Raw genomic sequence first — 20000 nt, forward strand, 5'->3', positions numbered from 1 at the left:
TAGTCAGTTAGCTAACCCTTACCCAGCTAGTCAGTTAACTAACCCTTACCCAGTTAGTCAGTTAGGTAACCCTAAACCTTATCATGCTAGTCAATTAGCTAATCATTATCCAGCTAGTCAGTTAGCTAACCCTAAACCTTATCCTGCTAGTTAGTCAGTTAGCTAACCCTAAAATCCACCCCAAATTCCCCTATCTTAACTTTACAGCAGCAAAGCTCAACACAAACCACAAATAAAACAGAGCAAGAAGGAAATGTTTAGACAAACGTAACTAAGCATCCCCTTCCTCCTCTCTTTCAACCTCCCCCTCCTCTTCCCTCTTTTTGCTCTTATCCTCTCCTCTCCCCCTCTCCCTTTTCCCTCCTCTCCTCTCTTGTCCCATCTCCATTTCTTCTCTTTCTCTCTCCCTCTCTTCCTTCCCTCTCTTCTCCTCTTCTCTCCACTCATCATCTTCTCCCACCCCTCCTCCTGCTTCCTCCCCCTCTCCTCTCCTCCCCACCTGTGTTTGTCTCCATCTCTCCTCCGTCTGAAGACACTTCCTGCCCAGTTGCTATGGAGACGTGGGGAGCTTTTGTTTGTCAGCAGCCACACACGACACAGAGCCCCCCCCCCCCGCTGTGAACACAAATAAACTAACTATCAAACTTACTGAGTATAATGACTAAATAACATACTGAGTATAATGACTGACTAACTAACTTACTGAGTATAATGACTGACTAACTAACTTACTGAGTATAATAATTACTAAATGTGATAAATAACTATTTGAATGTACATGAATAAATGCACCATTTGTATGGAGGGAAAGAGAAGGAGGGTTCTGGACTAGACTAAACTGGACTGTAGGGTTCTGGACTGGACTTGACTGTAGGGTTCTAGACTGAACTGTAAAGTTCTGGACTGGACTGTAGGGTTCTGGACTGGACTGTAGGGTTCTGGACTAGACTGGACTGTAGGGTTCTGGACTAGACTGGACTGTAGGGTTCTGGACTGGACTGTAGGGTTCTAAACTGGACTGTAGGGTTCTGGGCTGGACGGTAGGGTTCTGGACTGGACTGTAGGGTTCTGGACTGGACTGGACTGGTGTGTGGATGGAAATAGAGAGAAAAACATCATTAGTGCCAAACAGCTTGTGAAGCCACGACGACACACACGGAGGAGGAGAATAATTGGACAGGAGATAAATATAGAGACAAGAGAGCACATGCTTACAACCACACACACTCACTCTCTCACACACACACACACTCACTATCATACACACACACACACACACACACACACACACACACACACACACACACTCTCTCTCACACACACACACAAACTCTCACACACGCACTATCATACACACACACACACACACACAAACTCTCACACACTCACTATCATACACACACACACACACACACGTGGGAATACACGTGGGAGAACTCTTCTAACTCTTTTAAGACTACAGATTAAGACTACCTCTCTGGTGTTGAGGTAGTCTAGAAAGGGCACTATGGAGTGGGATAGCTGTCAAAATATTCGTGTCCATAGATTTGATACACGTGCGTATTTGTCTGTAGTTGTGCATAAAATAAATATTTGTGAATTCTCGAATGAGTCCAGTCGTGCATAAAATATATTGTGTGTATTTTATCCATCAGAATACGGATGGAAAAAAAATATGAATTCAAAATTACAAGTACGAAATCAAACTTTACAGTTAGGCTTTCTTTGGTACGAGTACGACTTCGCACAAGTGACTCAACTGTCAAAATACGTCATCGCCGCATTCACAGGCATTACTTGATGAGAAAAGAAACATAGATCGAGATCAAGACTGCGCATGCGCTGAGACGAATCCGGCGGGGGCAGTGCAATTACTGCGGGTTAGGCACGTCGGCGCTAATGTTTGTGATAGCTGATAGCTACCTGTGGAGTTGAACAAATTGTCTTTTCCCCCCTTCGTTTATTGTCTTACGATGTCGGGAAGAACCTGTTGTGTGTTCGGCTGTTACAACAGCAGTGGGAAAATACAGATATGGAACAAAAATATATAAGTTCCCCCGCCGTTATTATACAGCCTGCCCCTGTGTAACACCATACATAAGCACTACACAGATTCCCAGGGCGAGCCGAAGACCAAGCTGTTCGTCAGAAGTGGATTGTGAACATCAACCGAAAGGATTTTGTTCCGAACAAACATATCACGGTAAGTTTTGTTTAACAGTATTAATCTTAAATCTTGCCAGTTGCCACAATGACTAGCATGTTGTTTAGTCTTGCATGGCGATACTTTAACGCTATCTATTGGTGTGTTAAGACATGGCACCAAATATTTGACGTAGAAGCAAAACTGTAAAGTAAGTGTGTGCTAGGAACTTCGGTAGTCGCCAGAATAATTATCTCCATCAACTAAATGGCACTATTGAAAAATTATTCGCTTTAACTACTAACGTTAGGGCAGCCATGGTGGCCATCAAATCAACATGATTTGGCATTACAAACAGAAAACGTATGGAGTTCGGGGGCAGGCGACACTATGCTAGTTGCAAGATTGCTTTCCTTCTTTGGTAACGTTAGGCTAACCATGAAAACATCAGTCATTTGGAAAGATCTTAGTGCGTTTTCCTCCGATTCAGTATTGTAATAAACAGTTTTTGGGTAACACTCACATTTAAAACTCACTTGGATATTTGATGTAGATGTTTGTTTTTGGGTTAAATTTGTTGTTGTGTTGAGTTTGTAAGTCAATGTCCTTTTCTCTATATTTGTATTTTATCAGGGGTCAATGTCATCTGGAAGAGCACCTCCCAAAAGATGTCTTCAGCCCTCACAAGAGGACACATGTGCTTGGAACTTGTGCACAATGGAATAAAGAACAGTTGTTGATGTATTAATAATTACAGTTTATTTGAACTTGACACTTCATTTAATTTATACAATACATGTATCACACATACCAATTGTTGTTATATTATTATTACTACAATTACATTACATTAGGCTGACGCTTTTTAGCCAAAGCGACTTGCAACATGGTAAAAACATTTAAAGCTTTTAAGAGCAATTCTAACAATACAAAAAAAACACAATAAGTGCATCAATGAGTGCAATTGTCTGTAGTAGTGCTATGAGAGGAGATGATCTCTGAAGACCTGGGTTTTCAGACATTTTTGAAGATGTCGAGGGATGTCCCTGCTCTAGTAGGAACAGGTAGTGCGTTCCACCAACGAGGGACGACAGATGAGAAAAGTTTGTATCGGCCATATGTACAAAAAGGTTCAAATATGCTACTAGGCCGAGGTCAAATAGACTGGACCAGGTCAGTCTGTGGAAAATATTTAGACAGGATATCAACAGTAATGGCTCAATTTTAAAGTAATGATTCAAATATAAATATAATTCTCTGTGTAGGTAGGCATAGATTAATCAATAAATCCCTGTGTGGAAGTATGTGCAAAAAAGACACTAAACAGTAGTTATTCAAAAGGTAAGAATAGATTAATGAATAAATCCCTGTGTGGAAATATGGGTAAAAAGACACACTAAACAGTAGTAATTCAAAAGGTAAGTATAGATTTATCAACAAATCCCTATGTGGAAGTATGGACGGAGCCTCATTAGAACAAGCAACAGTTGTTCAGGGACAGCTAACTTGATGGTCCTTAGTTGTGAGTGAAAAGCCATAATGGCGTACAAAAATTGCCAAAAACTGTCCATGCCCAAGCCTGTGTAAATTCTGAGTCTTTGTCATCCAAATCATAGGCCTACACTGATCAGTTTGTGTCACAGTCTTTTGTTGACTTAAAACTGTAGTTGTGGTCTGCAGTATCTGGACACTGGATGCCATCTTCTTTTGGGAGGTGCCATTGAGGTTTGGGAGATGACATTGACCCCTGATAAAATACAAATAGAAAAGGACATTGACTTACATGTAGACTATAACTCAGCACAGCAACAAATTTAACCCCAAAACAATCATGAACATTTTGCACAACATCTACATCAAATATCCAAGTGAGTTTTAAATGTGAGTGCTACCCAAAAACTGTTTATTACAATACTAAATCGGAGGAAAACGCAATAAGATCTTTCCAAATGACTGATGTTTTCATGGTTAACGTTACCAAAGAAGGAAAGCAATCTTGAAACTAGCATAATGTCGCCCGCCCCCGAACAACATCATACGTTTTCTGTTTGTAATGCCAATCATGTTGATTTGATGGCCACCATGGCTGCCCTAACGTTAGTAGTTAAAGCGAATCATTTTTCAATAGTGCCATTTAGTTGATGGAGATAATTATTCTGGCGACTACCGAAGTTCCTAGCACACACTTACTTTACAGTTTTGCTTCTACGTCAAATATTTGGTGCCATGTCTTAACACACCAATAGATAGCGTTAAAGTATCGCCATGCAAGACTAGACAACAGCATGCTAGTCATTGTGGCAACTGGCAAGATTTAAGATTAATACTGTTAAACAAAACTTACCGCGATATGTTTGTTCGGAACAAAATCCTTTCGGTTGATGTTCACAATCCACTTCTGACGAACAGCTTGGTCTTCGGCTCGCCCTGGGAATCTGTGTAGTGCTTATGTATGGTGTTACACAGGGGCAGGCTGTGTAATAACGGCGGGGAAACTTATATATTTTTGTTCCATATCTGTATTTTCCCACTGCTGTTGTAACAGCCGAACACACAACAGGTTCTTCCCGACATCGTAAGACAATAAACGAAGGGGGGGAAAAGACGATTTGTTCAACTCCACAGGTAGCTATCAGCTATCACAAACATTAGCGCCGACGTGCCTAACCCGCAGTAATGGCACTGCCCCCGCCGGATTCGTCTCAGCGCATGCGCAGTCTTGATCTCGATCTATGTTTCTTTTCTCAACAAGTAATGCCTGTGAATGCGGTGATGACGTATTTTGACAGTTGAGTCACTTGTGCGAAGTCGTACTCGTACCAAAGAAAGACTAACTGTAAAGTTTGATTTCGTACTCGTAATTTTGAATTCATATTTTTTTTCCATCCGTATTCTGGTGGATAAAATACACACAACATATTTTATGCACGACTGGACTCATTCGAGAATTCACAAATATTTATTTTATGCACAACTACAGACAAATACGCACGTGTATCAAATCTATGGACACGAATATTTTGACAGCTATCCCACTCCATAGGGCACACACACACACACACACACACACACACACACACATGCGCGCACACACACACACACAGGTGCGTACTGGTGTGGTGGACCTCTCTGGTGTTGAGGTAGTCTAGAAAGGGCACCACCAGCCCTTGGCCCAGGTAGATCTTCACCAGCGTCATGGCAACGTCCTGACGACTCTCTACTGTTGTCACTTCCTCCAGCAGGGTCAGAGGGGTGGGGTCCTCCACCTGATAGACAGCACCAATCACCAATCAGATGAGAGTTTGAGACTGCAAGGTGACAGTGAGAGCAAATTATCTGCACTCTGAAGTGCTGTTACAGGTGGTGTGCATGTTGTTTTTTAGTGTACAACAGCAAGAGAGTCTGAAAGAAGAAACATTTTGAATAAATGTCAAAAATGGCTATGCTCTGTGTTGCCCTGACAACATGCTAACCAGCTAACGCCAAGCCAGCTCTGCACCATGTGCCCCTCTGTATTAAATATGATGCAGGTGAAGGGAAGAGTGCAATTGCAAACATAACGGTGCATCCAACACAACGTAAAACTCCACATATAAACAAGCCCATGCATGTCAGAGACATCAAGGAGACAGTCTGGCTAACCGCCTGCTGGTAATAGTTTTCTATTTCTCTTACCAATGAGACACCAAGGAGAGTCAGGCTAACCACCTGATGGTAATGGTTTTCTATTCCTCTTACCAATGATGCTACGTTCATGTCAAACCCAAAATAGGGTGTACATTTATTGATGACACCTTCTGCTCAATGTTGATCATTCCACAGTCATACAAATAAATAATTTGTCTGATGTGTGTGCATGTATGCGTAACCAGAGTAACAGACAGTAACAAAAGGAGGCTTTCTACTGAAGACCACAGAGCGCAGCATAGCACTCTACTCTACTCTATAGCACTCTACTCTACTCTATAGCACTCTACTCTATAGCACTCTACTCTATAGCACGCTACTCTACTCTATAGCACTCTACTCTATAGCACTCTACTCTATAGCACTCTACTCTACTCTATAGCACTCTACTCTACTCTATAGCACTCTAACTCATATTCTGTAGCACTCATACTCTACTCTATAGCACTCTAATCTACTCTATAGCACTCTACTCTATAGCACTCTACTCTACTCTACTCTATAGCACTCTACTCTACTCTATAGCACTCTACTCTACTCTATAGCACTCTAATCTACTCTATAGCACTCTACTCTATAGCACTCTAATCTACTCTATAGCACTCTACTCTATAGCACTCTACTCTACTCTATAGCACTCTAATCTACTCTATAGCACTCTACTCTATAGCACTCTACTCTATAGCACTCTACTCTACTCTATAGCACTCTACTCTATAGCACTCTACTCTATAGCACTCTACTCTACTCTATAGCACTCTACTCTACTCTATAGCACTCTACTCTACTCTACTCTATAGCACTCTACTCTATAGCACTCTACTCTATAGCACTCATACTCTACTCTACTCTATAGCACTCTAATCTACTCTATAGCACTCTACTCTATAGCACTCTACTCTATAGCACTCTAACTCTACTCTATAGCACTCTACTCTATAGCACTCTACTCTATAGCACTCTACTCTATAGCACTCTAACTCTACTCTATAGCACTCTACTCTATAGCACTCTACTCTATAGCACTCTAATCTATAGCACTCTACTCTACTCTATAGCACTCTACTCTACTCTATAGTACTCTACTCTATAGCACTCTACTCTATAGCACTCTACTCTACTCTATAGCACTCTACTCTATAGCACTCTACTCTATAGCACTCTACTCTAGTCAAGTCAAGTCAAGTAAAGTTTATTTATATAGCGCATTTCATACACAGAGGTCATTCAATGTGCTTTACATAAACAAAACCAAACAATAATAACAAATAAAAGCATAGAAGGGCAATATAGTCAAAGAATAGTTAAAAGGTAAAGATCATAATGAAAACAAAAACATAAAACACAAGGTAAAATCGTTTAAAAATAAAGAATAATTAGTAAGCAAAAACAAAGGCAAAAGTAGTAAAAAAAAGTAATAAAAGACAAAGTAGAATAATTATCAAGGCAGATTCAGAATTTGTAACTCGGCACAGTTAGCAGAAAGCATCTGAGAACAGTTTGGTCTTAAGTCTAGATTTAAAACTGGCTACAGTTGGGGCCTTTTTGATGTCATCCGAAAGTTGGTTCCACAGCTGAGCTGCATAGCAGCTAAAAGCTGCTTCACCATGTTTAGTTCTAACTGTAGGTTTTACTAACAGGTTTTTCACCTGGGACCTGAGAGGACGAGAAGGTGTGTACTGCTGAAGCATGTCTGACAAGTATTTAGGTCCTGCTCCATTTACTGATTTATAAACAAGCAATAGTGCTTTAAAGTCAATTCTGTGACTTACTGGAAGCCAGTGCAAGGACTTAAGAATTGGAGTAATGTGGTCAGTTCTTTTAGTTTTTGTTAGAATCCTAGCTGCTGCATTTTGTACCACCTGAAGCTGTTTAATAGTCTTTTTAGGAAGGCCTGTGAACAGTCCATTGCAGTAATCAACCCTGCTGGAGATAAATGCATGAATGAGTTTTTCTAAGTCATGTTTTGACATCAGCCCTCTGAGTTTGGCAATATTTTTGAGGTGGTAAAAAGCTGATTTAGTTATCGCTTTCATGTGGCTGTTGAAATTGAAATCACTGTCAATTAATACACCAAGATGTTTAACAGTATCCTTTGCCTTCAACCCTTTTGTGTCAAGGAGAGTGGCAACCCTAAGTCTTTCCTCGTTTTTACCAAATATAATTACTTCAGTTTTTTCTTTGTTCAGCTGAAGAAAATTTTGAGACATCCAGGTGTTAATTTGTTCTATACACTGACACATACATTCAAGAGGACCATAGTCGTTTGGTGATAGAGCTAAGTAAATTTGTGTGTCATCTGCATAGCTATGATATGAAATCAAATTATTTTTAATGATTTGTCCAAGTGGGAGCATATAGAGGTTGAATAATAGTGGCCCCAAGATCGACCCCTGGGGAACACCACAGGGTCAAGGACGTTGGTGTTGAGGTACAGTTTCCGATGGCAACAAAGAAGCTCCTTTCTTGTAGGTATGATTTTAGCCAGCTGATAACTATGCCTGTAAATCCAACCCAGTGTTCTAGTCTGTGTAGTAAAATATTGTGATCAACAGTGTCAAATGCTGCACTAAGGTCCAGTAGCACTAGGACTACTCTATAGCACTCTACTCTACTCTATAGCACTCTACTCTATAGCATTCTACTTTATAGCACTCTACTCTACTCTATAGCACTCTACTCTACTCTATAGCACTCTACTCTATAGCACTCTAACTCTACTCTATAGCACTCTACTCTATAGCACTCTACTCTACTCTATAGCACTCTACTCTATAGCACTCTACTCTATAGCACTCTACTCTACTCTATAGCTCTCTACTCTATAGCTCTCTACTCTATAGCACTCTACTCTACTCTATAGCACTCTACTCTACTCTATAGCACAGCACTCTACTCTACTCTATAGCACTCTACTCTACTCTATAGCACTCTACTCTACTCTATAGCACTCTACTCTATAGCACTCTACTCTATAGCACTCTACTCTATAGCACTCTACTCTACTCTATAGCACTCTACTCTACTCTATAGCACTCTACTCTATAGCACTCTACTCTATAGCACTCTACTCTACTCTATAGCACTCTACTCTACTCTATAGCACTCTACTCTACTCTATAGCCCTATAACTCTACTCTATAGCACTCTACTCTACTCTATAGCACTCTACTCTACTCTATAGCACTATAACTCTACTCTATAGCACTCTACTCTACTCTATAGCACTCTACTCTATAGCACTCTAATCTACTCTATAGCACTCTACTCTACTCTATAGCACTCTACTCTACTCTATAGCACTCTACTCTATAGCACTCTACTCTACTCTATAGCACTCTACTCTATAGCACTCTACTCTACTCTATAGCACTCTACTCTATAGCACTCTACCCTACTCTATAGCACTCTACTCTATAGCACTCTACTCTACTCTATAGCACTCTACTCTACTATATATCACTCTACTCTACTCTATAGCACTCTACTCTATAGCACTCTACTCTACTCTATAGCACTCTACTCTATAGCACTCTACTCTATAGCACTCTAGTCTACAGCACTCTAGTCTACAGCACTCTACTCTACTCTATAGCACTCTACTCTATAGCACTCTACTCTACAGCACTCTACTCTACTCTATAGCACTCTACTCTATAGCACTCTACTCTACTCTATAGCACTCTACTCTACTCTATAGCACTCTACTCTATAGCACTCTACTCTACTCTATAGTACTCTACTCTATAGTACTCTACTCTATAGCACTCTACTCTATAGCACTCTACTCTATAGCACTCTACAGCACTCTACTCTACTCTATAGCACTCTACTCTACAGCACTCTACTCTACTCTATAGCACTCTACTCTACTCTATAGCACTCTACTCTATAGCACTCTACTCTATAGCACTCTACTCTATACTCTATAGCACTCTACTCTACTCTATAGCACTCTACTCTACTCTATAGCACTCTACTCTATAGCACTCTACTCTATGGCACTCTACTCTACTCTATATCACTCTACTCTATAGCACTCTACTCTACTCTATAGCACTCTACTCTACTCTATAGTACTCTACTCTATAGTACTCTACTCTATAGCACTCTACTCTATAGCACTCTACTCTACTCTATAGCACTCTACTCTATAGCACTCTACTCTATAGCACTCTACTCTAATCTATAGCACTCTACTCTATAGCACTCTACTCTACTCTATAGCACTCTACTCTATAGCACTCTACTCTATAGCACTCTACTCTAATCTATAGTACTCTACTCTATAGCACTCTACTCTACTCTATAGCACTCTACTCTATAGCACTCTACTCTATAGCACTCTACTCTACTCTATAGCACTCTACTCTACTCTATAGCACTCTATAGCACTCTACTCTACTCTATAGCACTCTACTCTACTCTATAGCACTCTACTCTACTCTATAGCACTCTACTCTATAGCACTCTACTCTACTCTATAGCACTCTACTCTATAGCACTCTACTCTATAGCACTCTACTCTACTCTATAGCTCTCTACTCTATAGCTCTCTACTCTATAGCACTCTACTCTACTCTATAGCACTCTACTCTACTCTATAGCACAGCACTCTACTCTACTCTATAGCACTCTACTCTACTCTATAGCACTCTACTCTACTCTATAGCACTCTACTCTATAGCACTCTACTCTATAGCACTCTACTCTATAGCACTCTACTCTACTCTATAGCACTCTACTCTACTCTATAGCACTCTACTCTATAGCACTCTACTCTATAGCACTCTACTCTACTCTATAGCACTCTACTCTACTCTATAGCACTCTACTCTACTCTATAGCCCTATAACTCTACTCTATAGCACTCTACTCTACTCTATAGCACTCTACTCTACTCTATAGCACTATAACTCTACTCTATAGCACTCTACTCTACTCTATAGCACTCTACTCTATAGCACTCTAATCTACTCTATAGCACTCTACTCTACTCTATAGCACTCTACTCTACTCTATAGCACTCTACTCTATAGCACTCTACTCTACTCTATAGCACTCTACTCTATAGCACTCTACTCTACTCTATAGCACTCTACTCTATAGCACTCTACCCTACTCTATAGCACTCTACTCTATAGCACTCTACTCTACTCTATAGCACTCTACTCTACTATATATCACTCTACTCTACTCTATAGCACTCTACTCTATAGCACTCTACTCTACTCTATAGCACTCTACTCTATAGCACTCTACTCTATAGCACTCTAGTCTACAGCACTCTAGTCTACAGCACTCTACTCTACTCTATAGCACTCTACTCTATAGCACTCTACTCTACAGCACTCTACTCTACTCTATAGCACTCTACTCTATAGCACTCTACTCTACTCTATAGCACTCTACTCTACTCTATAGCACTCTACTCTATAGCACTCTACTCTACTCTATAGTACTCTACTCTATAGTACTCTACTCTATAGCACTCTACTCTATAGCACTCTACTCTATAGCACTCTACAGCACTCTACTCTACTCTATAGCACTCTACTCTACAGCACTCTACTCTACTCTATAGCACTCTACTCTACTCTATAGCACTCTACTCTATAGCACTCTACTCTATAGCACTCTACTCTATACTCTATAGCACTCTACTCTACTCTATAGCACTCTACTCTACTCTATAGCACTCTACTCTATAGCACTCTACTCTATGGCACTCTACTCTACTCTATATCACTCTACTCTATAGCACTCTACTCTACTCTATAGCACTCTACTCTACTCTATAGTACTCTACTCTATAGTACTCTACTCTATAGCACTCTACTCTATAGCACTCTACTCTACTCTATAGCACTCTACTCTATAGCACTCTACTCTATAGCACTCTACTCTAATCTATAGCACTCTACTCTATAGCACTCTACTCTACTCTACTCTATAGCACTCTACTCTACTCTATAGCACTCTACTCTACTCTATAGCACTCTAATCTACTCTATAGCACTCTACTCTATAGCACTCTAATCTACTCTATAGCACTCTACTCTATAGCACTCTACTCTACTCTATAGCACTCTAATCTACTCTATAGCACTCTACTCTATAGCACTCTACTCTATAGCACTCTACTCTACTCTATAGCACTCTACTCTATAGCACTCTACTCTATAGCACTCTACTCTACTCTATAGCACTCTACTCTACTCTATAGCACTCTACTCTACTCTACTCTATAGCACTCTACTCTATAGCACTCTACTCTATAGCACTCATACTCTACTCTACTCTATAGCACTCTAATCTACTCTATAGCACTCTACTCTATAGCACTCTACTCTATAGCACTCTAACTCTACTCTATAGCACTCTACTCTATAGCACTCTACTCTATAGCACTCTACTCTATAGCACTCTAACTCTACTCTATAGCACTCTACTCTATAGCACTCTACTCTATAGCACTCTAATCTATAGCACTCTACTCTACTCTATAGCACTCTACTCTACTCTATAGTACTCTACTCTATAGCACTCTACTCTATAGCACTCTACTCTACTCTATAGCACTCTACTCTATAGCACTCTACTCTATAGCACTCTACTCTAGTCAAGTCAAGTCAAGTAAAGTTTATTTATATAGCGCATTTCATACACAGAGGTCATTCAATGTGCTTTACATAAACAAAACCAAACAATAATAACAAATAAAAGCATAGAAGGGCAATATAGTCAAAGAATAGTTAAAAGGTAAAGATCATAATGAAAACAAAAACATAAAACACAAGGTAAAATCGTTTAAAAATAAAGAATAATTAGTAAGCAAAAACAAAGGCAAAAGTAGTAAAAAAAAGTAATAAAAGACAAAGTAGAATAATTATCAAGGCAGATTCAGAATTTGTAACTCGGCACAGTTAGCAGAAAGCATCTGAGAACAGTTTGGTCTTAAGTCTAGATTTAAAACTGGCTACAGTTGGGGCCTTTTTGATGTCATCCGAAAGTTGGTTCCACAGCTGAGCTGCATAGCAGCTAAAAGCTGCTTCACCATGTTTAGTTCTAACTGTAGGTTTTACTAACAGGTTTTTCACCTGGGACCTGAGAGGACGAGAAGGTGTGTACTGCTGAAGCATGTCTGACAAGTATTTAGGTCCTGCTCCATTTACTGATTTATAAACAAGCAATAGTGCTTTAAAGTCAATTCTGTGACTTACTGGAAGCCAGTGCAAGGACTTAAGAATTGGAGTAATGTGGTCAGTTCTTTTAGTTTTTGTTAGAATCCTAGCTGCTGCATTTTGTACCACCTGAAGCTGTTTAATAGTCTTTTTAGGAAGGCCTGTGAACAGTCCATTGCAGTAATCAACCCTGCTGGAGATAAATGCATGAATGAGTTTTTCTAAGTCATGTTTTGACATCAGCCCTCTGAGTTTGGCAATATTTTTGAGGTGGTAAAAAGCTGATTTAGTTATCGCTTTCATGTGGCTGTTGAAATTGAAATCACTGTCAATTAATACACCAAGATGTTTAACAGTATCCTTTGCCTTCAACCCTTTTGTGTCAAGGAGAGTGGCAACCCTAAGTCTTTCCTCGTTTTTACCAAATATAATTACTTCAGTTTTTTCTTTGTTCAGCTGAAGAAAATTTTGAGACATCCAGGTGTTAATTTGTTCTATACACTGACACATACATTCAAGAGGACCATAGTCGTTTGGTGATAGAGCTAAGTAAATTTGTGTGTCATCTGCATAGCTATGATATGAAATCAAATTATTTTTAATGATTTGTCCAAGTGGGAGCATATAGAGGTTGAATAATAGTGGCCCCAAGATCGACCCCTGGGGAACACCACAGGGTCAAGGACGTTGGTGTTGAGGTACAGTTTCCGATGGCAACAAAGAAGCTCCTTTCTTGTAGGTATGATTTTAGCCAGCTGATAACTATGCCTGTAAATCCAACCCAGTGTTCTAGTCTGTGTAGTAAAATATTGTGATCAACAGTGTCAAATGCTGCACTAAGGTCCAGTAGCACTAGGACTACTCTATAGCACTCTACTCTACTCTATAGCACTCTACTCTATAGCATTCTACTTTATAGCACTCTACTCTACTCTATAGCACTCTACTCTACTCTATAGCACTCTACTCTATAGCACTCTAACTCTACTCTATAGCACTCTACTCTATAGCACTCTACTCTACTCTATAGCACTCTACTCTATAGCACTCTACTCTATAGCACTCTACTCTACTCTATAGCTCTCTACTCTATAGCTCTCTACTCTATAGCACTCTACTCTACTCTATAGCACTCTACTCTACTCTATAGCACAGCACTCTACTCTACTCTATAGCACTCTACTCTACTCTATAGCACTCTACTCTACTCTATAGCACTCTACTCTATAGCACTCTACTCTATAGCACTCTACTCTATAGCACTCTACTCTACTCTATAGCACTCTACTCTACTCTATAGCACTCTACTCTATAGCACTCTACTCTATAGCACTCTACTCTACTCTATAGCACTCTACTCTACTCTATAGCACTCTACTCTACTCTATAGCCCTATAACTCTACTCTATAGCACTCTACTCTACTCTATAGCACTCTACTCTACTCTATAGCACTATAACTCTACTCTATAGCACTCTACTCTACTCTATAGCACTCTACTCTATAGCACTCTAATCTACTCTATAGCACTCTACTCTACTCTATAGCACTCTACTCTACTCTATAGCACTCTACTCTATAGCACTCTACTCTACTCTATAGCACTCTACTCTATAGCACTCTACTCTACTCTATAGCACTCTACTCTATAGCACTCTACCCTACTCTATAGCACTCTACTCTATAGCACTCTACTCTACTCTATAGCACTCTACTCTACTATATATCACTCTACTCTACTCTATAGCACTCTACTCTATAGCACTCTACTCTACTCTATAGCACTCTACTCTATAGCACTCTACTCTATAGCACTCTAGTCTACAGCACTCTAGTCTACAGCACTCTACTCTACTCTATAGCACTCTACTCTATAGCACTCTACTCTACAGCACTCTACTCTACTCTATAGCACTCTACTCTATAGCACTCTACTCTACTCTATAGCACTCTACTCTACTCTATAGCACTCTACTCTATAGCACTCTACTCTACTCTATAGTACTCTACTCTATAGTACTCTACTCTATAGCACTCTACTCTATAGCACTCTACTCTATAGCACTCTACAGCACTCTACTCTACTCTATAGCACTCTACTCTACAGCACTCTACTCTACTCTATAGCACTCTACTCTACTCTATAGCACTCTACTCTATAGCACTCTACTCTATAGCACTCTACTCTATACTCTATAGCACTCTACTCTACTCTATAGCACTCTACTCTACTCTATAGCACTCTACTCTATAGCACTCTACTCTATGGCACTCTACTCTACTCTATATCACTCTACTCTATAGCACTCTACTCTACTCTATAGCACTCTACTCTACTCTATAGTACTCTACTCTATAGTACTCTACTCTATAGCACTCTACTCTATAGCACTCTACTCTACTCTATAGCACTCTACTCTATAGCACTCTACTCTATAGCACTCTACTCTAATCTATAGCACTCTACTCTATAGCACTCTACTCTACTCTATAGCACTCTACTCTATAGCACTCTACTCTATAGCACTCTACTCTAATCTATAGTACTCTACTCTATAGCACTCTACTCTACTCTATAGCACTCTACTCTATAGCACTCTACTCTATAGCACTCTACTCTACTCTATAGCACTCTACTCTACTCTATAGCACTCTATAGCACTCTACTCTACTCTATAGCACTCTACTCTACTCTATAGCACTCTACTCTACTCTATAGCACTCTACTCTATAGCACTCTACTCTACTCTATAGCACTCTACTCTATAGCACTCTACTCTATAGCACTCTACTCTACTCTATAGCTCTCTACTCTATAGCTCTCTACTCTATAGCACTCTACTCTACTCTATAGCACTCTACTCTACTCTATAGCACAGCACTCTACTCTACTCTATAGCACTCTACTCTACTCTATAGCACTCTACTCTACTCTATAGCACTCTACTCTATAGCACTCTACTCTATAGCACTCTACTCTATAGCACTCTACTCTACTCTATAGCACTCTACTCTACTCTATAGCACTCTACTCTATAGCACTCTACTCTATAGCACTCTACTCTACTCTATAGCACTCTACTCTACTCTATAGCACTCTACTCTACTCTATAGCCCTATAACTCTACTCTATAGCACTCTACTCTACTCTATAGCACTCTACTCTACTCTATAGCACTATAACTCTACTCTATAGCACTCTACTCTACTCTATAGCACTCTACTCTATAGCACTCTAATCTACTCTATAGCACTCTACTCTACTCTATAGCACTCTACTCTACTCTATAGCACTCTACTCTATAGCACTCTACTCTACTCTATAGCACTCTACTCTATAGCACTCTACTCTACTCTATAGCACTCTACTCTATAGCACTCTACCCTACTCTATAGCACTCTACTCTATAGCACTCTACTCTACTCTATAGCACTCTACTCTACTATATATCACTCTACTCTACTCTATAGCACTCTACTCTATAGCACTCTACTCTACTCTATAGCACTCTACTCTATAGCACTCTACTCTATAGCACTCTAGTCTACAGCACTCTAGTCTACAGCACTCTACTCTACTCTATAGCACTCTACTCTATAGCACTCTACTCTACAGCACTCTACTCTACTCTATAGCACTCTACTCTATAGCACTCTACTCTACTCTATAGCACTCTACTCTACTCTATAGCACTCTACTCTATAGCACTCTACTCTACTCTATAGTACTCTACTCTATAGTACTCTACTCTATAGCACTCTACTCTATAGCACTCTACTCTATAGCACTCTACAGCACTCTACTCTACTCTATAGCACTCTACTCTACAGCACTCTACTCTACTCTATAGCACTCTACTCTACTCTATAGCACTCTACTCTATAGCACTCTACTCTATAGCACTCTACTCTATACTCTATAGCACTCTACTCTACTCTATAGCACTCTACTCTACTCTATAGCACTCTACTCTATAGCACTCTACTCTATGGCACTCTACTCTACTCTATATCACTCTACTCTATAGCACTCTACTCTACTCTATAGCACTCTACTCTACTCTATAGTACTCTACTCTATAGTACTCTACTCTATAGCACTCTACTCTATAGCACTCTACTCTACTCTATAGCACTCTACTCTATAGCACTCTACTCTATAGCACTCTACTCTAATCTATAGCACTCTACTCTATAGCACTCTACTCTACTCTATAGCACTCTACTCTATAGCACTCTACTCTATAGCACTCTACTCTAATCTATAGTACTCTACTCTATAGCACTCTACTCTACTCTATAGCACTCTACTCTATAGCACTCTACTCTATAGCACTCTACTCTACTCTATAGCACTCTACTCTACTCTATAGCACTCTATAGCACTCTACTCTACTCTATAGCACTCTACTCTACTCTATAGCACTCTACTCTACTCTATAGCACTCTACTCTATAGCACTCTACTCTACTCTATAGCACTCTACTCTATAGCACTCTACTCTATAGCACTCTACTCTACTCTATAGCACTCTACTCTATAGCACTCTACTCTATAGCACTCTACTCTACTCTATAGCACTCTACTCTACTCTATAGCACTCTACTCTATAGCACTCTACTCTATAGCACTCTACTCTACTCTATATCACTCTACTCTATAGCACTCTACTCTACTCTATAGCACTCTACTCTACTCTATAGTACTCTACTCTATAGTACTCTACTCTATAGCACTCTACTCTATAGCACTCTACTCTACTCTATAGCACTCTACTCTATAGCACTCTACTCTAATCTATAGCACTCTACTCTATAGCACTCTACTCTACTCTATAGCACTCTACTCTATAGCACTCTACTCTATAGCACTCTACTCTAATCTATACTACTCTACTCTATAGCACTCTACTCTACTCTATAGCACTCTACTCTACTCTATAGCACTCTACTCTACTCTATAGCACTCTACTCTATAGCACTCTACTCTATAGCACTCTACTCTACAGCACTCTACTCTATAGCACTCTACTCTATAGCACTCTACTCTACTCTATAGCACTCTATAGCACTCTACTCTACTCTATAGCACTCTACTCTACTCTATAGCACTCTACTCTACTCTATAGCACTCTACTCTACAGCACTCTACTCTATAGCACTCTACTCTACTCTATAGCACTCTACTCTACTCTATAGCACTCTATAGCACTCTACTCTACTCTATAGCACTCTACTCTACTCTATAGCACTCTATAGCACTCTACTCTACAGCACTCTACTCTACTCTATAGCACTCTACCCTATAGCACTCTACTCTACTCTATAGCACTATAACTCTACTCTATAGCACTCTACTCTATAGCACTCTACTCTACTCTATAGCACTATAACTCTACTCTATAGCACTCTACTCTACTCTATAGCACTCTACTCAATTTCAATTTCATTGTGCTTTATTGGCATGACTGTTCAGGTTACAATATTGCCAAAGCATTAAGAGCAAAAAAAAAACAAAAAGCAAAAACATGGAATAGTCAAAATAGGGGACATTAATAATAATTATACTAATAAAAAAAAACAATGGTAAGATGATAATGTAAATAATAGAGGGAAGAAAAAGTAGGTTAATAGAATAGTGAAATTGGTGGGGGGGGAAGATAAAACAACAGTAGGGGTGGAATCACTGGCTTACGGTTGCATTTCGTCTTTCGTGACAGGCTAGTACATATTTTCCAGCTGCCAGTGCAATTTCTGGAATTTCGCCCAGGATATATTTTAGCTTACCCTTGTAATTTTCATCTAAGATTTCAGGGCGTATGGTACTTGCTTTTGTAAGGAAAGTTTCTCTGAGGTCTGTGTAAAATGTGCATTCTGTTAGGAAGTGTAGCTCTGTTTCTATTTTACTTTCCTGGCAGTGGGTTTCCTTCTACCTGTTTCGATATTCAGATTGTGCTCGCTGAGTCTGTACATAGTCAATTTTCTGGATATTTTTTTGTCTTAGAGAATTTTAGATATGGGGCCAATTCATATTTGTGCTTAATTGCAAGATAACATTCAAGTTTGTGTTGGGTTTTCGTGATTTCTGTCCAATATGATATATATTTTTCTTTTTCTTTTTCTATGATAGAATTTGGATGGATTTTATTCGCTAATTGAATTTAATCTTTTTTTAGTTTTGGGCATTGTCAAATTAATTAGTGTGAGATTACTGTGCTTTAAGATAAATTGATTTAGGGGACTTTTCTCTATATTTAATTCTGAGCTTTTTAGGGCTTTATAATGTATTGAATAAATACATTACTCTATAGCACTCTACTCTATAGCACTCTACTCTACTCTATATCACTCTACTCTATAGCACTCTACTCTACTCTATAGCACTCTACTCTATAGCACTCTACTCTATAGCACTCTACTCTACTCTATAGCACTCTACTCTACTCTATAGCACTCTACTCTATAGCACTCTACTCTACTCTATAGCACTCTACTCTACTCTATAGCACTCTATAGCACTCTACTCTACTCTATAGCACTCTACTCTATAGCACTCTACTCTATAGCACTCTACTCTACTCTATAGCACTCTAATCTACTCTATAGCACTCTACTCTATAGCAATCTACTCTATAGCACTCTACTCTACTCTATAGCACTCTACTCTATAGCACTCTACTCTATAGCACTCTACTCTACTCTATAGCACTCTACTCTACTCTATAGCACTCTACTCTATAGCACTCTACTCTATAGCACTCTACTCTACTCTATAGCACTCTACTCTACTCTATAGCACTCTATAGCACTCTACTCTATAGCACTCTACTCTACTCTATAGCACTCTACTCTATAGCACTGTACTCTATAGCACTCTACTCTACTTTATAGCACTCTACTCTATAGCACTCTACTCTACTCTATAGCACTCTAATCTACTCTATAGCACTCTACTCTATAGCACTCTACTCTACTCTATAGCACTCT

At 39.5% G+C, this 20000-nt stretch overlaps 1 protein-coding gene across 1 annotated transcript in view; it reads right to left on the reverse strand.

Annotated features, from left to right (window-relative positions):
• Window positions 1-20000, reverse strand: part of rasal1 (RAS protein activator like 1) — a 214354-nt gene that overhangs the window by 158009 nt on the left and 36345 nt on the right. The window contains exon 10 of the mRNA XM_076270677.1: window positions 5256-5409. Within this exon, the coding sequence (XP_076126792.1) occupies window positions 5256-5409 (154 nt within the window). The remainder of the gene's footprint in view (window positions 1-5255; window positions 5410-20000) is intronic.

This window comes from Alosa pseudoharengus, unplaced genomic scaffold (genome assembly GCF_046254945.1).
Source record: "Alosa pseudoharengus isolate Yale_2024_CS ecotype anadromous, Long Island Sound unplaced genomic scaffold, YU_APseudo_1.1 YU_APseudo_1.1_scf_6, whole genome shotgun sequence".
In the NCBI taxonomy this organism is placed as follows: domain Eukaryota; kingdom Metazoa; phylum Chordata; class Actinopteri; order Clupeiformes; family Clupeidae; genus Alosa; species Alosa pseudoharengus.